General features: G+C 41.9%; 5 protein-coding genes and 1 long non-coding RNA gene across 8 annotated transcripts; 5 read left to right on the top strand and 1 right to left on the bottom strand.

The window, feature by feature from the left end:
* Positions 1 to 2,881: 2,881 nt before the first annotated feature.
* LOC128267579 (zinc finger protein 345-like) lies at positions 2,882 to 7,036 on the bottom strand. 2 transcript variants are annotated; one of them, XM_053004452.1, is made up of 4 exons: positions 6,750 to 7,036; positions 5,467 to 5,601; positions 5,288 to 5,402; positions 2,882 to 5,207 (listed from the first exon to the last, which is right to left on the bottom strand). In XM_053004452.1, exons 2-4 carry the CDS (start codon positions 5,505 to 5,507, stop codon positions 3,228 to 3,230), a joined length of 2,136 nt encoding a protein of 711 aa, XP_052860412.1. In that variant the 5' UTR covers positions 5,508 to 5,601; positions 6,750 to 7,036; the 3' UTR covers positions 2,882 to 3,227. The 2 variants fall into 2 exon arrangements, with proteins under 2 accessions (XP_052860412.1, XP_052860413.1); XM_053004453.1 differs by lacking the exon at positions 6,750 to 7,036 and adding an exon at positions 6,445 to 6,478 and having other exon boundaries at positions 5,467 to 5,551.
* Positions 6,769 to 9,534, top strand: LOC128267581 (zinc finger protein OZF-like). The gene is made up of 3 exons (XM_053004456.1): positions 6,769 to 7,043; positions 7,104 to 7,218; positions 7,299 to 9,534. The coding sequence occupies exon 3, from the start codon at positions 7,587 to 7,589 to the stop codon at positions 9,240 to 9,242; it is 1,656 nt and encodes a 551-aa protein (XP_052860416.1). The 5' UTR covers positions 6,769 to 7,043; positions 7,104 to 7,218; positions 7,299 to 7,586; the 3' UTR covers positions 9,243 to 9,534.
* A 175-nt stretch (positions 9,535 to 9,709) lies between these two features.
* LOC128267580 (zinc finger protein 883-like) lies at positions 9,710 to 13,313 on the top strand. Of its 2 annotated transcripts, XM_053004454.1 has the most exons (3): positions 9,710 to 11,008; positions 11,078 to 11,192; positions 11,273 to 13,313. In XM_053004454.1, exons 1-3 carry the CDS (start codon positions 10,968 to 10,970, stop codon positions 13,190 to 13,192), a joined length of 2,076 nt encoding a protein of 691 aa, XP_052860414.1. In that variant the 5' UTR covers positions 9,710 to 10,967; the 3' UTR covers positions 13,193 to 13,313. The 2 variants fall into 2 exon arrangements, with proteins under 2 accessions (XP_052860414.1, XP_052860415.1); XM_053004455.1 differs by lacking the exon at positions 9,710 to 11,008 and having other exon boundaries at positions 11,094 to 11,192; positions 11,251 to 13,313.
* Positions 13,314 to 15,553: 2,240 nt separating this feature from the next.
* On the top strand, positions 15,554 to 16,860 carry LOC128278455 (zinc finger protein 26-like). The gene is made up of 2 exons (XM_053017184.1): positions 15,554 to 15,567; positions 15,675 to 16,860. Exons 1-2 carry the CDS (start codon positions 15,554 to 15,556, stop codon positions 16,858 to 16,860), a joined length of 1,200 nt encoding a protein of 399 aa, XP_052873144.1.
* Positions 16,861 to 17,612: 752 nt separating this feature from the next.
* LOC128278453 (zinc finger protein 14-like) lies at positions 17,613 to 19,913 on the top strand. Its single transcript, XM_053017183.1, has 3 exons — positions 17,613 to 17,641; positions 17,810 to 17,816; positions 18,625 to 19,913. Exons 1-3 carry the CDS (start codon positions 17,613 to 17,615, stop codon positions 19,819 to 19,821), a joined length of 1,233 nt encoding a protein of 410 aa, XP_052873143.1. The 3' UTR covers positions 19,822 to 19,913.
* Positions 19,914 to 20,707: 794 nt separating this feature from the next.
* Positions 20,708 to 21,176, top strand: LOC128268737 (uncharacterized). The gene is made up of 3 exons (XR_008269162.1): positions 20,708 to 20,804; positions 20,865 to 20,979; positions 21,055 to 21,176. It is a non-coding gene; the product is annotated as an uncharacterized LOC128268737 (long non-coding RNA).
* The last annotated feature ends 27 nt before the right edge of the window (positions 21,177 to 21,203 follow it).

Here is a 21,203-nt window from a genome sequence, read left to right as displayed (position 1 = left end):
ACACACGTAAACAAACTGCACGTTACGAACTGAGACTGTTTTGCTGCTTGTTTGATGGACCACGAACAAACAAACAAGCGTCGAAATCATCTTCGACGTCAACCCATAAAAAAATGGGTGCATGGATGATGGAAAGTGGCGCAATGTGTCCATCAATATTTCTTGCGAGCCACCGCTCTTCACCATTCTGTCCCACTTGCCGGATTAAAAGTGCGCAAAAGGATCTTTGCCCCCGTAGAAGAACCGGAAGGGTAGACAAATCATCAGCCGGTTGCATGCAGAATGCATCATAATAAGAATACTGGATCGGATGACTCATGCCCAGAGTAATGGTGTAACGAAATCGACAAATTATGACAATATAGATCCAGGTTCGGGTTCGACTGTTTACTACACTGTCACTCATTCGGAGAAGTATTTCAGTGCCTCGTCATCAGGCCAGTGGGCGCCTCAGCCGTAGACAAAAGTCCAACAAGTGGTTTCATGGAACGAGTGCGAACCGGAATAACAGTTTATTACATTCTACTTTGGATGTTGCCGCTGAATCGTATTCAAAAATCTGACCTACTTCAACACTAGAAATTTAGTCAACTGTTTGAAGACCCTTTTCCGTCAGGATACCCAAGCTGCGGCAAGTTACGTTGACAGTATTACTTTAGATTTCGTTCAACTCGGAAACCATTTATTTCGTTCGTTGGACATTGCTAAGGATTCCCCACAAAAGCTTCAAAAACTGAACTCCTTTCACCGGTGTGAGTTTCGAGGTGAGCCTTCAGCTGCGTAGACTGAGCGAACCCTTGCAGGACAGTACCATCCTTTTTGCTGTTGGTCCTTTTTGCTGTTGGTGGTTTGGTGCTGTTGTTGTGGGTTTTACCATGCGTTTTCAAATTGGTTGAGGTATGGAACGCTTTGTCGCACAATTTACACTTAAAAGGCCGTTCTCCGGTGTGATGACGGATATGTCTTTTAAGGGAACTTGTTTCATAGAACTTAGCGGGACATTTGGGACACTGATATCGTTTGTCTTTCTCTAATTTGGGTTTGTGAGATTTCTTGTGTCGCCATAGGCTGCTTAGCGAGCTTAAAACTTTTTTGCATATGTTGCATTCTACGGGTTTGTTAGGTATTTCTTCGATGCCGTGGGTTCGATGGATGTGGCTTTCAAGCGTTCTTGCATGGCAAAATTTAGCTGGACAGTAATGACAAAGAAAACGTTTGTTCTCGTTATGCGAATCCATATGACCCTTTAGCAGGAATGAGGCAACGAATGCTTTGCTGCAGATTTGACAAACAAAAGGCTTTTCGCCGGTATGATGGGTGCGGATGTGCATCGGTATTTTCCCAGACTGTGCAAATTTCGCCGGACATTGAGGACATTGGTAATATTGATCCTTGTTATGAATTTTGCTGTGGCTGCTTAAGATTTGTTGCGAAACAAACGCTTTGCGGCAGACTTGGCACTCAAAAGGCCTCTCTCCGGTGTGGTAACGTAGGTGGATAACTAAACGCTGATATGCCACAAAAGTTGCGGAACAGTGGGGGCATTTATGCTGCTCGTCCTTGTTGTGAGTTTTTGTGTGTTGGTTCAAGTATTCTCGGGTTTTGAACTCTTTGTTGCAGGTTTTGCACACAAATGGCGGTTTATCGCTGTGAGCACGTTCCATCGGCTTTGGCAATAACTGTGCATCAGCTTGAGGCAGCACTCGATCTGTGCTAGGACCACGAGACTTGGGAAACTGTTTTCTTTTCTCACTGCTGTTCATTTTCAAATCCTCAAGCGGTTCTTGATTTGTCGGCTGTTTAGATTCCGTTTCAAGAGGATCCCCTTCTTCAAAAGTCTCAAAAGAAAGGTCATCATTCTGTTCCAACTTTACTTCCGGCAGATCTAGACCGTCGCAACTATCAAACTCGTGCTTCATGTTCGTTTCTTGTGCATTATATGTGTGATCCAGGCTAATCCTATCAACGTCATATGTTGTGGGAACTTCGTTTAGTAGTGAAATCGATGATGACACATTGTTTTGTTGCACATGCTCGTTGGAATGTACGATGATTTCTGATTCTGAGTTGCCTAATGGCGATTTGCTGAGTTCTGCAGCAAATTCGTTGAGAACTTCGTTGTTTTTAATACACTGATAACGAAACAGATAAAAGTCATCCACACGTGTTTTACAGTCGGTACACAAGACTGAAGCAATGCCTGTTAATGGCATAATCTATAAGGAGAGCAAATAAATTCTTTTTATAATCGTTACGACACCAAAACGTTGATATCCTCAGTCGAAAGATGTGTTACCTGAACGCTTGTACAATCGAAGATTTTTTGAACAAGATATTGGCCCGATGCGTCCTGCTTTAGTGGTTCCGAAGCCACATCAGGCGACAAGCACAACCGACACACGCTCGAGTCCCTGGAAAACAATATTGTTTTAGTTCTTTAGTTTTAAACTGATCCAAATTACAGGCCCGATGTATCTTACCCGGAGGACAATGCTTCTTTGAGCTGGATGATAGTTTCCATAGCCACTGCCTTAGATCGATTCACTCAGAAAAACCAAAAACGAACAGTTTCGTTGCTTCATGTTTTCTGGGATTGTGTAAATAATAAACAATCACAAATTTGACGTTTCTCATATGGTTCGGTTCCGTGACGTCATTATTATAGACGCGTGATGTGGAATTGTTCTTGCCTCTTTCATCGACAGAAATTAAAAAACCAAAAAATTGTTTAAACTGATTTCAGTTACCTATGAACTGTTGCGGTGAAAAACATATTGTTCTGTTTATCGATTATTGCGCAATTCGGCGCTTGCTACGTTTTCTTTCGGATGCCCTTGTACTCATTCAAAATCCATCTGCTAGGGAAACGAAATTTATTGCAAGGTATTTTTGCATTTGAAGCAGTCTTATCAGAGTTCATTTTAGCACTATAACAGTCGTTAGTTTTGGCCAATTAATTATTTTTGTATTTTAAATTTTTGTTACACTATCTTCATTGATCGCTTGCCGAATCGGATTCAGAGAGTTGGCCTCTAGTAATTTATTTATTTCACGAATCTGGCCTATTTTTATACTCGATATTTAATCAATTTGGAGACCTCTTTTCGACAGGATACCCTAGCAACTTCAGGATTATCAGTTGATTGATTCCTACGTTTAAATTTCCTTTGATTGGGAAGTAATTTATTTGGATTATTGGACATTGCCAAGGACTGCATGAAATACTATTAAACAGAAGACGTGTCGCCAGTGTGACTGGCCATGTGGGCTTTAAGCAGCGAGGACTGAGCGAACATAGCAGGACAGTGGCTACATTGATACTGCTGGCCCTTGCTGTGGGTTTTACCATGCGTTTTCAGATTCGTTGATGTATGAAACGCTTTGCCGCATATTTTACACTTATAAGGACGTTCTCCGGTGTGATGACGGATATGCCTTTGAAGAGCACCTGATTCGTAAAACTTAGCGGGACATTGAGTACACGGATACTTTTTGTCCTCCTCTAACTTGGGTTGGTGAGTCTTTTTGTGTCTATGTAGGCTACTTAGTGCACCTAAGACTTTGTGGCATATGTTGCATTCTAAATGCTTGGTCGATTTGAGAGGTTGGTGAGATTTCTTATGTCTGGCTATGCTTTGTGCACTCAAAACTTTGTGGCATATGTTGCACTCTACAGTTTTCCTAGGTAATTCTTCGGCGCCGTGGGCTCGACGGATGTGGCTTTTGAGCGCTTTCGCATGGGAGAATTTGGCAGAACATATTTTGCAAATGAACGCAGTTTCGCCGCCGTGCGTAAGAATGTGATCCTGAAGCTGTTTCTCCTCATCGAACCTAGCAAGACAGTATCTACATTGATGCTGTTCATCCTTGTTGTGAGTTTTAGCATGCCCTCTCAGATGGGCGGGTGTATAGAACGCTTTGTCACAAACTTTACACACAAAAGGCCTTTCACCTGTGTGACAGCGTATGTGTATTTTGAGGGAAGATGAGTTGTAGAATTTAGCGGGACAATGAGAACAATGATACCGTCTATCATTGGTGTGAATTTTTCTATGTAACAGCAAGCTGGCCGATGATTTGAAACATTTGTTGCAAACTTTGCATTCAAAAATCTTGCTGGGGATTTCACCGGGGTGAGCACTACGAAGGTGACCTTTCAGGCTTGACGCATAGTTAAATTTGGCGGAACAGCAATGACAAAGAAACCGCTGGTTTTCGCTATGAATGTGCATGTGATGAGTTAGCTGGAATGAGGCAGCATATGCTTTGTTGCAGACTTTACAAATAAACGGCTTTTCGCCGGTATGATTCGTGCGGATGTGAATCGGTACTCTCGATTTACTCGCGAACTTTGCGGGACAGTGAGGACATTGGTATTGTTGATCCTCGTTATGAATTTTGCTGTGGCTGTTTAGGATTGGTTGCGAAACAAACGCTTTGTGGCAGACTTGACACTTAAAAGGTCTTTCACCGGTGTGATAACGAAGGTGGATAAGTAAACGCTGACGAGCCACAAAACTTACGGTACAGTGAGGGCATTGGTGCTGCTCGTCCTTATTGTGAGTTTTTGTATGTTGGGTAAATTTATCCCGCGTTTTGAACTCTTTGTTGCAGGTTTTGCATACAAAAGGCGGTTTACCGATGTGAGCACGTTTCTTCGGCTTTGGCAATAACTGTGCATCGGCTTCGGGCGGTACTCGAACTGTGCTCGGACCAGGAGAGTTTGGACACTGATTGCTTTCTTCAATGCTGTTCATTGTAATATCCTCATGTGTTTCTGTTTTAGTCGGCTGTTTAAGTGCCGTTTGAAGAGGATCCCCTTCTTTAAGAGTCTCGGATGAAAGTTCGTCATCGGGTTCCAACTTCACTTCCGGCAGATCAAAACCATCATTGCCCTCAACCTCGTCCGGTATGTTTGTTTCTTTTGCACTATATGTATGATCCAAGTTGATGTTATCAACTTCATGTGTTGGGGGATCCTCGTTTAGTGAAATAAATATTGGACCATCAGTTTGTGGCACAGGCTCGAGCGGAAGCTCCACAATTTGGGATTCTGATTTGACTAATGGCGATTTGCTCAATTCTGCAGCAAATTCGTTCAGAACTTGGTTGTTTTTAATACACTGGAAACGAAAGAGATAAAAATCTTCCACGCGTGTTTTGCAGTCGGTACACAAGACCGAAGCAATGCCTGTTAATGGCATAATCTGTACGAAGAACAAATAAAGTCTTTTAATAATCATCCCGACACCCAAGCAGTGCTATGCTCCGTCGAAAGATGTGTTACCTGAACGCTTGTGCAATCGAAGATTTTCTGTATAAGATATTGGCCCGATTCGTCCTGCGTTAGTGATTCCGAAGCCACATCAGGCGACAGACACAAACGACACATGTTCAAGTCCCTGGAAAATAAGATTGTTTTGATACCAAGTGATTCAAATTGCAACTTGTAGCAATGCCACTCACCCGAAGGACAATGCTTCCTTGAGATGCATGATAGTTTCCATATTCACTTTTTATGTTTGACACTTCTTAATTCCAAGAATGTTTTCTACTTTAAGATGAATTGGTGAAGAGACGCGACTATCTTAGATTGATTAACTCAAAAAAACAAATGCAAAAATACTATTGTTACGTTCAGAATTCGTTCTGTTGCTTGGGATTGTGTGAATAATAAACAATGACGTTCCTCGTGCTCGTGGTACAGTTTCGAAACGTCATTAATATGGCTGCGTGCTTGTGCAGGGTCCTTTCATCAACGAAATTTGAAAAACCTCGAAAATGGTGGAGGCTGATTTCAGTTACCCGCGAATTATTGCGACGAAAAGCATAAAGTTGTGTTTTTCGATTATTGCTTATTAGGTTTGATGGATTTGATTAGGTTGCCAACCGTGCTCTGTCAAAAAGATGATTTCGTTCAATAAACAATAGATAAAACTGACGAGAGAATCGCATATCGAGGATTCGTATTTTGGATTGCGAAATTTCACTTATTATAACTCAATTAACTACTAAAATTACTAGAAGTTGGTTACTAAAATCAACTTCCACCATTTTCTAGTTTTTCAAATTCTGTTGATGATAGAGACCCTACTTTGCGCAGCACGCGTGTGCATAAAATGACATTTCGAAACCGAATCACGAGGAACGTCAGATTTGTGATTGTTTATTATTCACACAATCCCAGAAAATATGAAGCGACAAAATTTTATTAACTGTTCGTTATGTGTTTAGTTTAGTTAATTAGTGTTAGGCAGCCCGCGTCCTTTAATATCAGAAGAAAGTAAAATCAAGAAGCGTAAAAACTGTTGGTGGAAATGAAAACTGTTGGAATATAGCAACCGTTAGCGTCCATAATAACATTACTTTATAGCAACATCGATATGTCATCAGTCAATAAAGTATTTGTCACTTCTCACTGCGAACCTAACTTTGATGACGAACCTGACAATTCATCTGGCACTCAATTTCTTCCTCGTGAATTTTGTCCACAAGAATTCATTTTGTCCACAAGAATTCATTTTGTCCACAAGAATTCATTTTGTCCACAAGAATTCATTTTGTCCACAAGAATTCATTTTGTCCGTAACTCACGAATTCATCCGGCACTCAATTTCTTCCTCGTTCCTACCCCCTCGGGCCCACAAGCTCGCGCTTCCGCAGAATCCGGGTGGTGTCGTTTCATTCGCTCCTTCGAACATGTTTGTTCCTTTCTCGCTCTTCCACTCGTAACGGGCAAAGTAACTCACGAATTCATCCGTCACGCGATTTTTTTCCTAATGGGAATGGGGATTCCTGGGGAATTTACATCGGTGTTGAGTCGCGACCCATAAAATAATACACGAAAAGTAGTTTTGCCTTATCGAATCCACGCGCGCACGATCAAAAACTTTATTTTCCGGCTTACTCTCCTTCCAAGTCGACTTCCAACTGACTCCAACTGTCGATGTCTACTGTGTGACCATCACGAAGCACACACGTATATCCAGATTACTGCGCAAAACCACGCAACTCATCCAGCTCAAAGAAGCATTATCCTCCGAGTAAGATGCATCGGGCCAGTAATTTGGATCAGTTGGAACTAAAACATTATTGCTTTCCAGGGACTCTTGTGTGTGTCGGTTGTGCTTGTCGCCTGATGTGGCTTCGGAACCACTAAAGCAGGACGCATCGGGCCAATATCTTGTTCAAAAAATCTTCGATTGTACAAGCGTTCAGGTAACACATCTTTCGACTGAGGATATCAACGTTTTGGTCTCGTAACGATTATAAAAAGACTTTATTTGCTCTCCTTATAGATTATGCCATTAACAGGCATTGCTTCAGTCTTTTGTACCGACTGCAAAACACATGTGGAAGACTTCTATCTGTTTCGTTACCAGTGTATTAAAAACAACGAAGTTCTCAACGAATTTGCTGCAGAATTGAGCAAATCGCCATTGGACGAATCGGAATCAGGAGAAGTCGTGTATTCAAACGAGCTTGTGCAACAAACTGGTAGGCCAACAATAATTGCACTAAGGTACTTCTAAGCACTGTGTAACTTCTAGCAGAACCAAAAGTGTTGCAACATTCAAGAATCAAACATGGAGCACGAGTTCCAAAACCATGACGGAATCGATCCTCCGGAAGTAAACTGGGAACACAGTGAAAATCAATCAAATCGTGTATGTTTAGAACAAACGGATCCTCTTGGAATGGAATCTTTGCACCCATTTAATGATGAAACCAACCAAACTGTTCAAATGAACATCAATGAAGAAAAGTCCCAAAATTCAAATGGTCCTGCTGAGCTAGATATTTCGTTTCCGCCAATTCACAAACTTACTCACATCGACGAGAGACCTTTTGTGTGCAAAATCTGCGAAAAAAGGTTTGCTACAAGAACCAATTTGAATGCACATGTTAAAATTCACAACAAGGACCAATATCATCAATGCCCTCAATGCCCCGCCAAGTTCGCTCAGTCAGCGGCGCTCAAAATCCATATTCGTACCCACACCGGTGAAAAACCTTATATATGCAAAGTATGCAACAAAGCATTCAATGCACCCAGCAACCTACACGGACATCTAAAAATTCACGTTAAACCACAGTATCATCACTGCTCTCAATGTCCTGCCAAGTTCGTTCAGTCAACGGCGCTTAAAACCCACCTTAGTACGCACACCGAACCGTTTGTGTGCAAGATCTGCGGCAAAGCGTATGTTACTTCGGGAGATTTGAACAAACATGTTAAAATTCATAAGACAGACCAACAGCATCAATGTGCCCATTGTCCCGCTAAGTTCGGTCTACTCACGGCGCTCAGAATCCACTCTCTTACTCACATCCCTGGAAAACCATTCGCATGTAAAGTTTGTAACAAAAGTTTCCGTTTGCGACGTATCCTGAACAAACATGTTACAATTCATAACAAGGACCAACAGGACATTCCTAACAAGTGCAAACAGCATGCAACAGCAAGTGGATTGAAATCTCATACAAGAATTCTTGACGAGGATCAACAATACCAATGTCCTCAATGTTCCGCTAAGTTCGCACAGTCTACGAAACTTACGAAACACATCCGCACTCATCATGTAAAGCCATTTGTTTGCAGAATCTGCGACAAAGCGTTTCCTTTTTTTTCACGATTGGCTAGGCATATGCATACGCATAGCGAGAACAATCTTTTTCTTTGCTATTACTGCTCTGCTAAATTCACCTATGGAACATCGCTTGAAACCCACATCCGTCAAACCCACGAAAGCGAACTAACACCCAGCAGGCCGGTTCAGTGCAAAATTTGTAATGAATCCTTCAATGCACCTACAAGCTTGCTCATACATAGAAGAATTCATTACAATGAAAGACGGTATGAATGTTCTCAATGTCCCGCCAAGTTCTACGGCCCATCTGCCCTCAAAATACACATACGCTATCATACCGGTGAAAGGCCTTATGTGTGTAAAGTTTGTGACAAAGCGTTCTATACACCCGCCCATCTGAAAACGCATGCTAAAATCCATAACAAGGACGAACAGCATCAATGCAGGTACTGTCCAGCTAGGTTTGTTCAACCTGGAAGGCTCCAGATTCACATTCGTAGGCACACCGGTCACAGACCTTTCAGGTGCGAAATTTGCAGTAAAGCGTTCTACTCATTAGGAGATGTTAACAAACACGTTAAAATTCATACAAAGAAAAATCAACATCAATGTCCCAGTGTAACAGAAAGTTCGAACTCACGTCACAGCTAAAGGCTCACATCGTAACTCACACCAGTGAAAAGAGTTCATATTAAAAGCTTCCTGGTAAATCCTGGGTAAAGTCCAGAAACCCACATGAATGGATTCCGAACCGAATGAAGTACGAAAGCCGGAAGAGACAACGTATACCCCAGGTAGCGTATTTTGTTGAGAACAGGTCTCTGAACAACTGACTTGCTATTAAAATAAACTACTGGCATTCTAAAATATAAAGAAGTATCCACAAGTTCATTAAACGATCCATATAGAAAAACCTTGCCATATATCAGGTTGGGGAAAAGTCATGGACGTTTTTCACGATAGATCCCTTTAGTGATCGATATCTCGTGAAGTATCGATCGTACAGTCAACGGAGGTCGGAAGAGATCGGAGATCGGAGGTCAACGAAGAGAAAATTTGGAATATTTTACAGTTTATGTTTGAAAATGGTGAAAATTCAAGCTAGGCCGCTGAAATTGTGCATGGTGTTTATGGTCCCGATACTCTAGCTAGGTGAAATTTTGGTTTCGTTGACCCGTTTCAGTTATTTTTTTTTGTTAAAGCTTAGGCAGACACGTCATCGAAAATGTCGATAATGGCACAGAAATAATCAAAGTTTTGATCGGCATGTTAGTAATCAGAGCATCGACCAGAAGCTAAAGATTAATAATCGAACAACTTAAAGCCATTTGCGCAAAGCTGGATTCACAAAGAAGCTCGATGTTTATGCGCCACCCTATTTACAGCAAAAAACATGATGGCTCGAATTTCCATCTGCGCAATGTTGGCCAAACGGAACGAAATCTACCCATTTCTTCAACGGATGGGTACTGGGGATGAGGAATGGGTCACTTACGACAATATTGTGTGAAATCGGTCGTGGTCTAAGCGTGGTGAAGCAGCTTAACTTGTGGCCAAACTTGTGGGTGGAAATAATGGCTAGGAAGGTTCTACTGGGGTTATGGTGGGACTTGAAAGGAATCGTTTATTATGAGTTGCTTTCGTGTAGCCAAAGACTAAATTCAGATCTGTACTTTCAATTACTGCACCGTTCGAAGATAGCAATTTACCAGAAGCCACCAGAATCGGCCAATTGAAGAAAAATTGTGTTCCACCAGGACAAAGAAATGTTACGCACGTCTTTAGTGACTCGGCAGAAAGTCCGGGAGCTTGGTTGGGATGTTTTAATGCATCCACCGTATAGTCCGGACCTAGCACCAAGCGATTGACACCTTTTTCGCGCATTACAAAATTTCCTGAGTGATGAAAAACTGAGATCAAAAAAGGGATTGTGAAAATGGACTGCTCCAGCTTTTAGCCAATATCTACTAAACCTTCTACAAGAGAGGCATTATGAAGGTATTTTTAAAAAGGCAACACATTTTCCAACAAAATGGTGCATATTTGACGAATGAATTCGGTCATCATCAAACGCTCTCGGGTAACTGAAATTACCTTCCACCATATTTAGTTTTTCAAATTCTGTTGATGAAAGAGACCCTAGTGTGCGCAGCACGCGTATGCATAAAATGACATTTCGAAAACGCACAACGAGTACGAGAAACGTCAATCTTGTGATTGTTTATTATTCACACAATCGCAGAAAACATTAAACAACGAAGTTTTATTAACTGTTCTTTTTTCGTTTTTTCTGTGTTAATCAATGTAAGGCAGTCGCGTCCTTTCATTTCAGTAGAAAGTAAAATCAAGAAGCGTAAAAACTGTTGAACTGTGGAAATGGAAACTATCAAGTATCTCAAAAAAGCACTGTCCTCCGGGTAAGTTGCAGCGGGACAGTAATTTGGATTGGTATTGTATTACTGTACCACAAGAGTATTACTTTCCAGGAACTCGAGCGTGTGTCGGTTGTGCTTGTCGCCTGATGTGGCTTCGGAACCGCTAAGGCCAGACGAAGTTGGCAAATATCTTATTCAAAAAATCTTCGATTGTACAAGTGTTCAGGTAAGACATCTGTCGACGGAACATAGCACCTGTTTGGTGTCGTAACGATTGTAAAAAGACTTTATTTGCTCTTTATTCAGATCATGCCTTTAACAGGCATTCCTTCGGTCTTGTGTACCGTTTGCAAAAGACGTGTGGAAGACTTCTATCTGTTTCGTTACCAGTGTATTAAAAACAACGAAGTTCTCAACGAATTTGCTGCAGAACTCAGCAAATCGCCATTAGGCAACTCAGAATCAGAAATCACCGTACATTCCAACGAACATGTGCAACAAAGCAATGTGTCATCATCGATTTCCCTACTAAACGAAGTTCCCAGAACATTTGATGTTAATAACATTAGTTTGGATCACACATATAATGCACAAGAAACAAACATAGCGAACGAGTTCGATAGCAACGGTGGTCTTTATCAACCGAAAGTAAACTTAGAACACAATGACGACTATACATGCGAGGTTCTAGACCAAGTGGATCCGCTTGAAACAGAACCTAAACAGTCAGCGAATCCAGAAACAAATGAGCATATTAAAATGAACATCAAAGAGGCAAGAAATCAGTACCTCAAGGATCCTGCTTCCAGCACGTTCCAAGTCCTGCCACAAGTTGATTTGCAGTTACTTCAAGAGCCGATTGAACGAATTCACACCGAGGAACCGCCTTTTGTGTGTCATTTTTGCAACGACGCGTTCATAACCCGAGAAACAATGGAGCAACATGCGAAAACTCACAACAAAGACAAGCAGCATAAATGTCCTCACTGTTCCGCAAGTTTTGTGGCACATCAGCGTTTAGTTATTCACCTTCGTCATCACACTGGAGAGAAGCCATTTGAGTGCCAAGTCTGCCACAAAGCGTATATTTCGGAAGATGGATTGAAATCTCACATGAGAGTTCATAACAAGGATCAACAATACCAATGTCCTCAATGTTCCGCTAAGTTCGCACAGTCTACGAAACTTACGATTCATATCCGCACCCATCATAACGGTAAAAAGCCTATTGTTTGCAAAATCTGCAGCAAAGCGTTCGCTGTTTTGTCACGATTGGCTAGGCATATGCATACGCACAACCAAAAGAAGCATTTCATTTGTCATTACTGTTCTGCTAAATTTACCTATGCAACAACGCTTGAAAACCACATCCGTCGAACCCATGCCAGCGCAAAAATACCTAGCAGGCCTTATCAGTGCAAAATTTGCAACAAATCTTTCAAAACACTTTCAACCTTGATACATCATAAAAATATTCATACCAATGAGAGACGATATGAATGTCCACACTGTCCCTCTAAGTTCTCCAATTCATGTAACCTCAAAACACACATCCGCTTTCATACCGGTGAAAGGCCTTATGTATGTAAAGTTTGCGACAAAGCGTTCTATACATCTTCTCATCTGAAAACTCATGCTAAAATCCACAACAAGGACGATCAGCATCAATGCAGCTACTGTCCTGCTAGGTTCGCTCAGCCTGGCAGCCTAACGATTCACATTCGTAAGCACACCGGTGAAAGACCTTTTATGTGCGAAATTTGTGCTGCGAAATTTAAACATTCAACAACACTTAAAACCCACATCCGTCGCGCCCACGAATCAATACCTAGCAAGCCTGTAGAGTGCAACATATGCAACAAAGTTTTAAGTTCACCAAGTAGTCTATACAGTCATAAGAAAACTCACCAATCGTCATCAACGAAGCTTAAAACCCACGCCGGTGAAGAAAAATCCAACAAGCCTGCAAAGTGCAACATTTGCAACAAAGTCTTCGGTTCACTTCGCAGCCTATGGGGACATATGAAAAGTCACGAACTCAAGTTAGTGGAGGACAGAAAATATAAATGTCCAACATGTCCTGCTAAGTTCTGCAAATCAGGTCCTCTTAAAAAGCACATCCGTCATCACACCGGTGAACGGCCTTATGAGTGCAAATTGTGCGGTAAAGCGTTCCATACATCAGGCAATCTAAACGCGCATGGTAAAACCCACAACAAGGACTAACAACAATAAAGTGCTTCGTTTAGCCTGTAATGCTAGGGATTCACATTCGTAGACTTACCAGAGAAACAAGGCCAACTGTTCGAATCCGATTCGGCAAACAATTATTGGAAATAGTAAAAAAAAAAAATTGGCTAAAACTATCGACTAGAATATTTACTTATTCGCCTACAACCGTCGAGCGGTTTAGGCCTGCATTAAAGGCTACTTCCGCCGCTCGCGATCGAGCGTCTTCGTCCACCACAGCGTAATCCTGGCCGTTTTTGCGTCTTTTTCAACGCACTTCCATCATCTCAAAAGTGGCCTACTACGCCCCTTTGTCCTTCTGGGCGGCCTAAGGAGATTGCGGACTGGTTCGTCGTTCGCCATTCTCATGACATGACTAGCCCACCAGAGCTTGGGGAAGACAGTGAGATCGTCCGTCGGACATTGCGTACAGCTTGCTGTCTCCATTGTCCATGGATACATATGGAAATACAATTGAAATAGATGAAGGTGTCGTAAGGGTTCTAACTGTACTCAATCATTTTTTCAAGGATCTGCCTTAAGGGCCGTTTACACGTTGCGATATGTCGCTGCAATGCCTTGTATCGATTAATCGCAGTGATATATCGCAGCCAAGGTGGAGCGTCTACACGCCACGATGTACCGTTGCGATTTGCAATCGCAGATCTCAGTGTCATGCAAACAGCCATGGAAGAAACACTGTGCTTGTCTGCCTTTGGATTGTGCGTTTCGGTTACAAAGCAAAAAATAGAACGTACCAAGAGTACTAATCGGTCACGGTGGTCGAGGGAATGGCTTTTAAAGCGAAGCCATTATTCTCACGTTAAACTTTTGCTTTAAAAACATTCAAAACAACATGTCAAACCGCCATCAACACACGCACACATGTCTATCCACCGTCAGCACACGCACACATGTATGGAGATTGGACCGAAATTGATGCTCGGCGCATTCAATTTTTTTGATCTGCCAATCTGGTCGTATACAAGCAATTTGTTCCTTTTTTGCTGTCTACACGTAGCGATATATCGTGGCAATTGGTTTCATACAAGGGATTGCTGCGACATATCGCAACGTGTAAACGGCGCTTTATGGTGAACGCTCGACACCCGAAAGAAAGCGAAGAAAACCATGATTTAAGTCATCATCGAACAACACAACAATATCATTATCGTCGCAGCAACTCGTGGTAACTGAAATAAGCATCCACCATTTTCTAGGTTTTTCAAATTCTGTTGATGATAGAGACCCTAGTTTGTGCAGCACGCGTATGCATAAAATGACATTTCGAAAACGCACAACGAGTACGAGAAACGTCAATCTTGTGATTGTTTATTATTCACACAATCCCAGAAAACATTAAACAACGAAGTATTGATAACTGTTCTTTTTTCGTTTTTCTGAGTTAATCAATGTAAGGCAGACGCATCCTTTTATTTCAGTACAAAGTAAAATCAGGAAGTGTTAAAACTGTCAGTGGAAATGGAAACTATTATGCACCTTAAAAAAGCATTGTCCTGCGGGTAAGCTAAATTGGAAAACTAATTTGGATCAGTTGGAACTAAAATAGTATTACTTTCCAGGGACTCTAGCGTATGTCGGTTGTGCTTATCGCCTGATGTGGCTTCAGAGCCACTACAGCAGGACGCATCGGGCCAATATCTTGTTCAAAAAATCTTCGATTGTACAAGCGTTCAGGTAACACATCTTTCGACTGAGGATATCAACGTTTTGGTGTCGTAACGATTATAAAAAGAATTTATTTGCTCTCCTTATAGATTATGCCATTAACAGGCATTGCTTCAGTCTTGTGTACCGACTGCAAAACACGTGTGGAAGACTTTTATCTGTTTCGTTATCAGTGTATTAAAAATAACGAAGCTCTTAATGAATTTGCTACACAATTCAGCAAATCGTCATTCAGCATTATCGTCAAATCAGAACCAGAAATTGTCGGTTATTTCCACGAGCTTGTGCAACAAACTGATGATATGTCGCCGATTTCACTGCAAGAGCAGGATCCCGAAACAAATGATGTTGATAACATTAGTTTGGATCATACATATAATGCACAAGAGACAAACATAGCGAATGAGTGCGATAGCGGCGATGGTTTTGAACTGTCGGAAGTAAAGTTGGAACAGAATGATGACCTTCCATCCGGGGCGCTTGAGCAAGGGGATCCTCTTGAAACGGTACCTAAACAGCCAATAAATGCAGAAACGCATGAGGATATTAAAACGAATATCAACGAGGGAAGAAATCAGTGCCTAAAGGATGCTGCTTCCAGCACAGTTCAAGTCCTACCACAAGCTGATTTGAAATTATTTCAAGAGCCGATTGAACGAATTCGAACTGATGATTCGCTTTTTGTATGTAAAATTTGCAACAAAGTGTTCAAGAACCGCGCTATATTGCTCAAACATGCAAAAATCCATAACAAGGACGAACACCATCGATGCCCCCACTGTTCCGCAAGTTTTGTGTCGCGGCGGTGTTTGGTTATTCATCTTCGTCATCACACTGGTGAAAGGCCTTTCGAGTGCCAACTTTGCAAAAAAAGATTTATTTCGAGATCCTCCTTAAACAGCCACAACCGAATTCATAACAAGGATCAACAACACCAATGTCCTCAGTGTCCCGCTAAGTTGCTAACCCCAGGGAAACTAAAGATTCACATGCGAAATCGGCATACCGGTGAAAAACCTTATATTTGCAAAACCTGCAACAAAGCTTTCAGTAACTCTACGATCTTGCTCAAACATAGAAGAATTCATACCAATGGCAGACAATATCAATGTCCACACTGTCCCGCTAAGTTTTACGATTCACCTTACCTTAAAATACACATTCGCTATCATACCGGTGAAAGGCCTTATGTGTGTAAAGTTTGCGACAAAGCGTTTTATACATCGACTCATTTGATAACGCATTGTAGAACCCACAACAAAGACGAACAGTATCAATGTACCTACTGTCCGGCTAGATTCGCTCAGCCTGCTAACCTAAGGATTCACATTCGTAGGCACACCGGTGAAAAGCCTTTCATGTGTGAAATTTGTGCTGCTAAATTTACAGATGAAACATCACTGAAATCTCACATCCGTCGAACCCACACCAGTGTGAAAACACACAGCAATCTCGTAAAGTGCAACGTATGCAACAAAGTTTTGAGCTCCGTAAAAAGGTTAGCGCTACATCAGAAAACTCATCAATCCTCAACAACAAAGCTAAAATGTTTCATAAGTCGAGACCACGCTAGCAATCAAGTAGAGTGCACCATATGTAACAAAGTTTTGAGTACACCAAGAGGCCTATCCACACACATGAAAACCCACCAACTCTTACCAACAAAGCTTGAAACCCACGCTGGCCATGAAATGCCTAGCAAGCCTGTAGAGTGCAACATATGCAACAAAATCTTAAGTTCACACAGCAGCCTTTGGAGACATAAGAAAACTCACGAGCCCAAGTTAGAGAAAGACAAAAAATATCAGTGCCCTAAATGTCCCTCTAAGTTCTATGAATCAGGTGCTCTTCAAAGGCATATCCGCCATCACACCGGAGAACGACCTTATGTGTGTAAAGTGTGCGGCAAAGCATTTCATACATCAACGAATCTGAAAACGCATGGTAAAACCCACAACAAGGACCAACAGCAATAATGCGGTCCTGACAGAGACCTGTGCCCAGGGTGGGGGACACCAGAAAGTTTCGCCGTATCGAGAACAATTTAAAAAATAAATAAATTTCATGTTCCTAGCAGATGGTTTTGCAAGACTATACTTATTCTTACTTCTTTTTATCTGGTTCCAAGCGCCGTGCGGTCTTGGCCTGTAACAGCGACAACGTTAATCTTCTGTTGTCTTCCGTAACAATGTTGTTTCTATGAGCGGGGTTGTTTTTCATTTATAAAAAATAAAAAAGGATCGGGTAAAAGGAAAGGATATTTCCCGCATCGGGAAATATTCTGTTTCTCTTCCCCGACAGGGGCCTTACTGGCAAGTCAGGCGAGCAGGACCGCGGGGTTGTTGACCCGCGCCAATCCCCTGTCACAACGCTCATTAACCAAATTGAATTGGTTGTTCAGAGCCTCGTGCGAACCGAACACAGACCGAGGTACCGAGTACTCTATCAACGGCGACCGACCATTTTCTAGGTTTTTCAAATTTTGTTGTTGGAAGAGATCCTACTTTGCGCAACCCGCGCGTACATAATAATGACGTTTCACGAGTAATGTCAAACTTGTGATTGTTTATTATTCACACAATCCTAGAAAACATAAAGCAACGAAGTTTTATTAACTGTTCGTTTTTCGTTTTTCTGAGTTAATCAATGTGAGACAGACGCATTCTTTTATTTCAGTACAAAGTAAAATCAGGAAGTGTTAAAACTGTCCGTGGAAATGGATACTATCATGTACCTCAAAAAAGCATTGTCCTCCGGGTAAGTTGCAGCGAGTCAGTAATTTGGATTGGTTAGAACCAAAAGAGTATTACTTTCCAGGAACTCGAGCGTGTGTCGGTTGTGCTTGTCGCCTGATGTGGCTTCGGAACCGCTAAGGCCAGACGAAGTTGGCAAATATCTTATCCAAAAAATCTTTGATTGTACAAGTGTTCAGGTAAGACTTCTTTCGACGGAGCACCTGTTTGGTGTCGATTATAAAATGACTTTGTTTGCCCTTTATTCAGATCATGCCTTTAACAGGCATTTCTTCGGTCTTGTGTACCGTTTGCAAAAGACGTGTGGAAGACTTCTATCTGTTTCGTTACCAGTGTATTAAAAACAACGAAGTTCTCAACAAATTTGCTGCAGAATTGCCATTAGATAAATCGGAATCAGAAAAAGTCGTATATTCCAATGAACACGTGCAACAAACTGATGATTTGGTGTTGATTTCACTGCGAAACGAGGATCACAAAACAAATGATGTTGATAACATTAGTTTGGATCATACATATAATGCACAAGAGACAAACATAGCGCACGAGTTGGATAGCAACGACGGTCTTGATGTGCCGGAAGTAAAGTTGGAACACAATGATGACCTTCCAGCCACGGTGCATGAAACAGGAGATCCTCTTGAAACGGAAGCTAAACATCCGACAAATTCAGAAACACATGAGGATATTGAACTGAACACCAAGGTAAAAGAACATCAGTGTCTCAAGGATGCTGCTCCCAGCACAGGTCCAGTCCTGCCACAAACTGATTTGCAGTTATTTCAAGAGCCGATTGAACGAATTCACACCGAGGAACCTACTTTTGTGTGCCAATTTTGCAACGACGCGTTCACAACCCGAGATACATTGAAGCAACATGCGAAAACTCACAACAAGGACGAGCTACATAAATGCCCCTACTGTTCCACCAGTTTTGTGGCATATCAGCGTTTAGTTGTCCACCTTCGTTATCACACCGGAGAGAAGCCTTTTGAGTGCCAAGTCTGCCATAAAGCGTTTGTTTCGCAACAAACTTTAAACAGCCACAGCAAAATTCATAACAAGGATCAATATCACCAATGTCCTCAATGTCCCGCGAAGTTTGCGCACGCAGGGAAATTACCCATTCATATACGCACCCATCATACCGTGGAAAAGCCTTTTGTTTGCAAAATTTGTAACAAAGCGTTTGCTGTATCATTCCAGCTGACTAGTCATATGCATACGCACAACGACAAGAGGCAATTTATTTGTCATTACTGTTCTGCTAAATTTACCTATGCGACAACACTCGAAACCCACATTCGTCGAACCCATGCCAGTGCAGAAATTCCCAGCAGGCCTTATCAGTGCAAAATTTGCAACAAATCTTTCAAAACACATTCCACCCTGATACATCATAGAAAAATTCATACCAATGGCAGACAACATGAATGTTCTCAGTGTCCCGCTAAGTTCTACGACCCATCTTCCCTCAAAATACACATCCGCTTTCATACCGGAGAAAGGCCTTATGTATGTAAAGTTTGCGACAAAGCGTTCTATACATCCTCTCATCTAAAAACGCATTGTAGAACCCACAACAAAGACGAACAGTATCAATGTACCTATTGCCCGGCTAGGTTTGCGCAACCTGCTTACCTTAAAATTCATATTCGTAGGCACACCGGTGAAAGGCCTTTTATGTGCGAAATTTGTGCTGCTAATTTTAAAGATGAAACGTCGCTTAAAAACCACATCCGTCGAATCCACGAAGCAATACCTAGCAAAACTGTTGAGTGTAAAATATGTAACAAAGTTTTAAGTTCACTAAGCATATCTAAGCATATGAAAACTCACCAATCCTCATCAACAAAGCTTAAAAGCAACATCCGCCGTACACCCGCCAGACCCGGACGAACACGCAGCACTAATGTAGAGTGCAACTTATGCAACAAAGTCTTAAGTTGCCAAAGCAGCTTAAAGAAACATAAGAGAACTCACGAACCCAAGTTAGAGGCGGACAAAAAATATCAGTGTCCTAAATGTCCCTCTAAATTCTACGAATCAGGTGCTCTTCAAAGGCATATCCGCCATCACACCGGAGAACGACCTTATGTGTGTAAAGTGTGCGACAAAGCATTTCATACATCAACGAATCTGAAAACGCATGGTAAAACCCACAACAAGGACCAACAGCAATAATGCGGTCCTGACAGAGACCTGTGCCCAGGGTGGGGACACCAGAAAGTTTCACCGTATCGAGAACAATTTAAAAAATAAATAAATAAATTACATATCCCTAGCAGATGGGTTTTGAAGGAGTACAGGAGCATCCGAAAGCGGGGCACAGAATCTTCCGAGAGGAGGAAGACCTACACGGAAAGGAGTTCAGGCGATTCCCACTCACGCCGGACAATCTGGCGACCGAAATAGTCCTTTGCCTTGAGAGCTGGGAACGCTTCACCCGGACTTCCCGGGCCATAATGCTACAGCTCCAGCAGACGTGGACAGAGGAGCAGCGTCGGACGGCTGAAGCCGTGTCTGGTGAAGCTTTAGACGATCAGCGAACGGCCCGTTGCAGCCGTAGCGCCTAGCAACAGTTATTATTGCGCTGCCACACAGTGCATAACAGCAGATATAACAGCCTCATGTAACAATTTTAACAGCACAGCGACCAGGCGTCAAAGGCTTTGTGGCTCAGCGGACCCTGTAAAACATAACACATAACACGTAACAACGAGCGTTTGTTTACAAACGTAAGGATAATGTAAGTTCTTATTTGTGAAGTTTTTTTTTAATTTTAACTATAAATTTTTATTATATTGACACATGCTTACCGATTAAGTGTCAAATTTTGTTATGTTATGTTATATGTTATGCATCGTGTGGCTCCCTAGTTATGCATCGTGTGTCCTCCCAGAAAGAGATACGCAGCACGAGTCAATAATAACGACGTTTCGAAATCGAATCAAGAAGCACGAGAAACGTCAAACTTGTGATTGTTTACTGTTCACACAATTCCAGAAGGCAACGAAGTAGTGATAACTGTTTTTTCGTGTTTCTGAGTTAATTCAATGTAAGGCAGTCGCGGTATTTCATTTTAGTAAAAACGAGAATCAAGAAGTGTTAAAACTGCCAGTGAAAATGGATACTATCATGTACCTCAAAAAAGCATTGTCCTCCGGGTAAGTTGCATCGGGCCAGTAATTTGGATTGGTTAGAACCAAAAGAGTATTACTTTCCAGGAACTCGAGCGTGTGTCGTTTGTGCCTGTCGCCCGATCTGGCTTCGGAACCACTAAAGCAAAACGAAATTGGCAAATATCTTATACAAAAAATCTTCGATTGTACAAGCGTTCAGGTAAGACATCTTTCGACGGAGCATAGCACCGCTTTGGTGTCGATTATAAAAATACTTTATTTGGTCTTTATTCAGATCATGCCTTTAACAGGCATTTCTTCGGTCTTGTGTACCGTTTGCAAAAGACGTGTCGAAAACTTTTATCTGTTTCGTTACCAGTGTATTAAAAACAACGAAGTTCTGAACGAATTTGCCGCAGAATTGAGTAAATCGCCATTAGGCAA

Source organism: Anopheles cruzii, chromosome 2, assembly GCF_943734635.1.
Source record: "Anopheles cruzii chromosome 2, idAnoCruzAS_RS32_06, whole genome shotgun sequence".
In the NCBI taxonomy this organism is placed as follows: domain Eukaryota; kingdom Metazoa; phylum Arthropoda; class Insecta; order Diptera; family Culicidae; genus Anopheles; species Anopheles cruzii.
The sequence above is the reverse complement of the archived record's forward strand: the minus strand, read 5'-3'. Positions and strand labels throughout refer to the sequence as shown.

Coding starts and splice junctions, on each gene's coding strand:
- LOC128267579 (XM_053004452.1), bottom strand. CDS start 5,507: ATGGAAACTATCATGCATCTCAAGGAAGCATTGTCCTTCGG. Junction 5,403..5,466: donor AAGGAAGCATTGTCCTTCGG/GTGAGTGGCATT, acceptor CTTATTTTCCAG/GGACTTGAACATGTGTCGTT. Junction 5,208..5,287: donor TCGATTGCACAAGCGTTCAG/GTAACACATCTT, acceptor TTCTTCGTACAG/ATTATGCCATTAACAGGCAT.
- LOC128267581 (XM_053004456.1), top strand. CDS start 7,587: ATGGAGCACGAGTTCCAAAACCATGACGGAATCGATCCTCCGGAAGTA.
- LOC128267580 (XM_053004454.1), top strand. CDS start 10,968: ATGGAAACTATCAAGTATCTCAAAAAAGCACTGTCCTCCGG. Junction 11,009..11,077: donor AAAAAAGCACTGTCCTCCGG/GTAAGTTGCAGC, acceptor ATTACTTTCCAG/GAACTCGAGCGTGTGTCGGT. Junction 11,193..11,272: donor TCGATTGTACAAGTGTTCAG/GTAAGACATCTG, acceptor CTCTTTATTCAG/ATCATGCCTTTAACAGGCAT.
- LOC128278453 (XM_053017183.1), top strand. CDS start 17,613: ATGTACCTCAAAAAAGCATTGTCCTCCGG.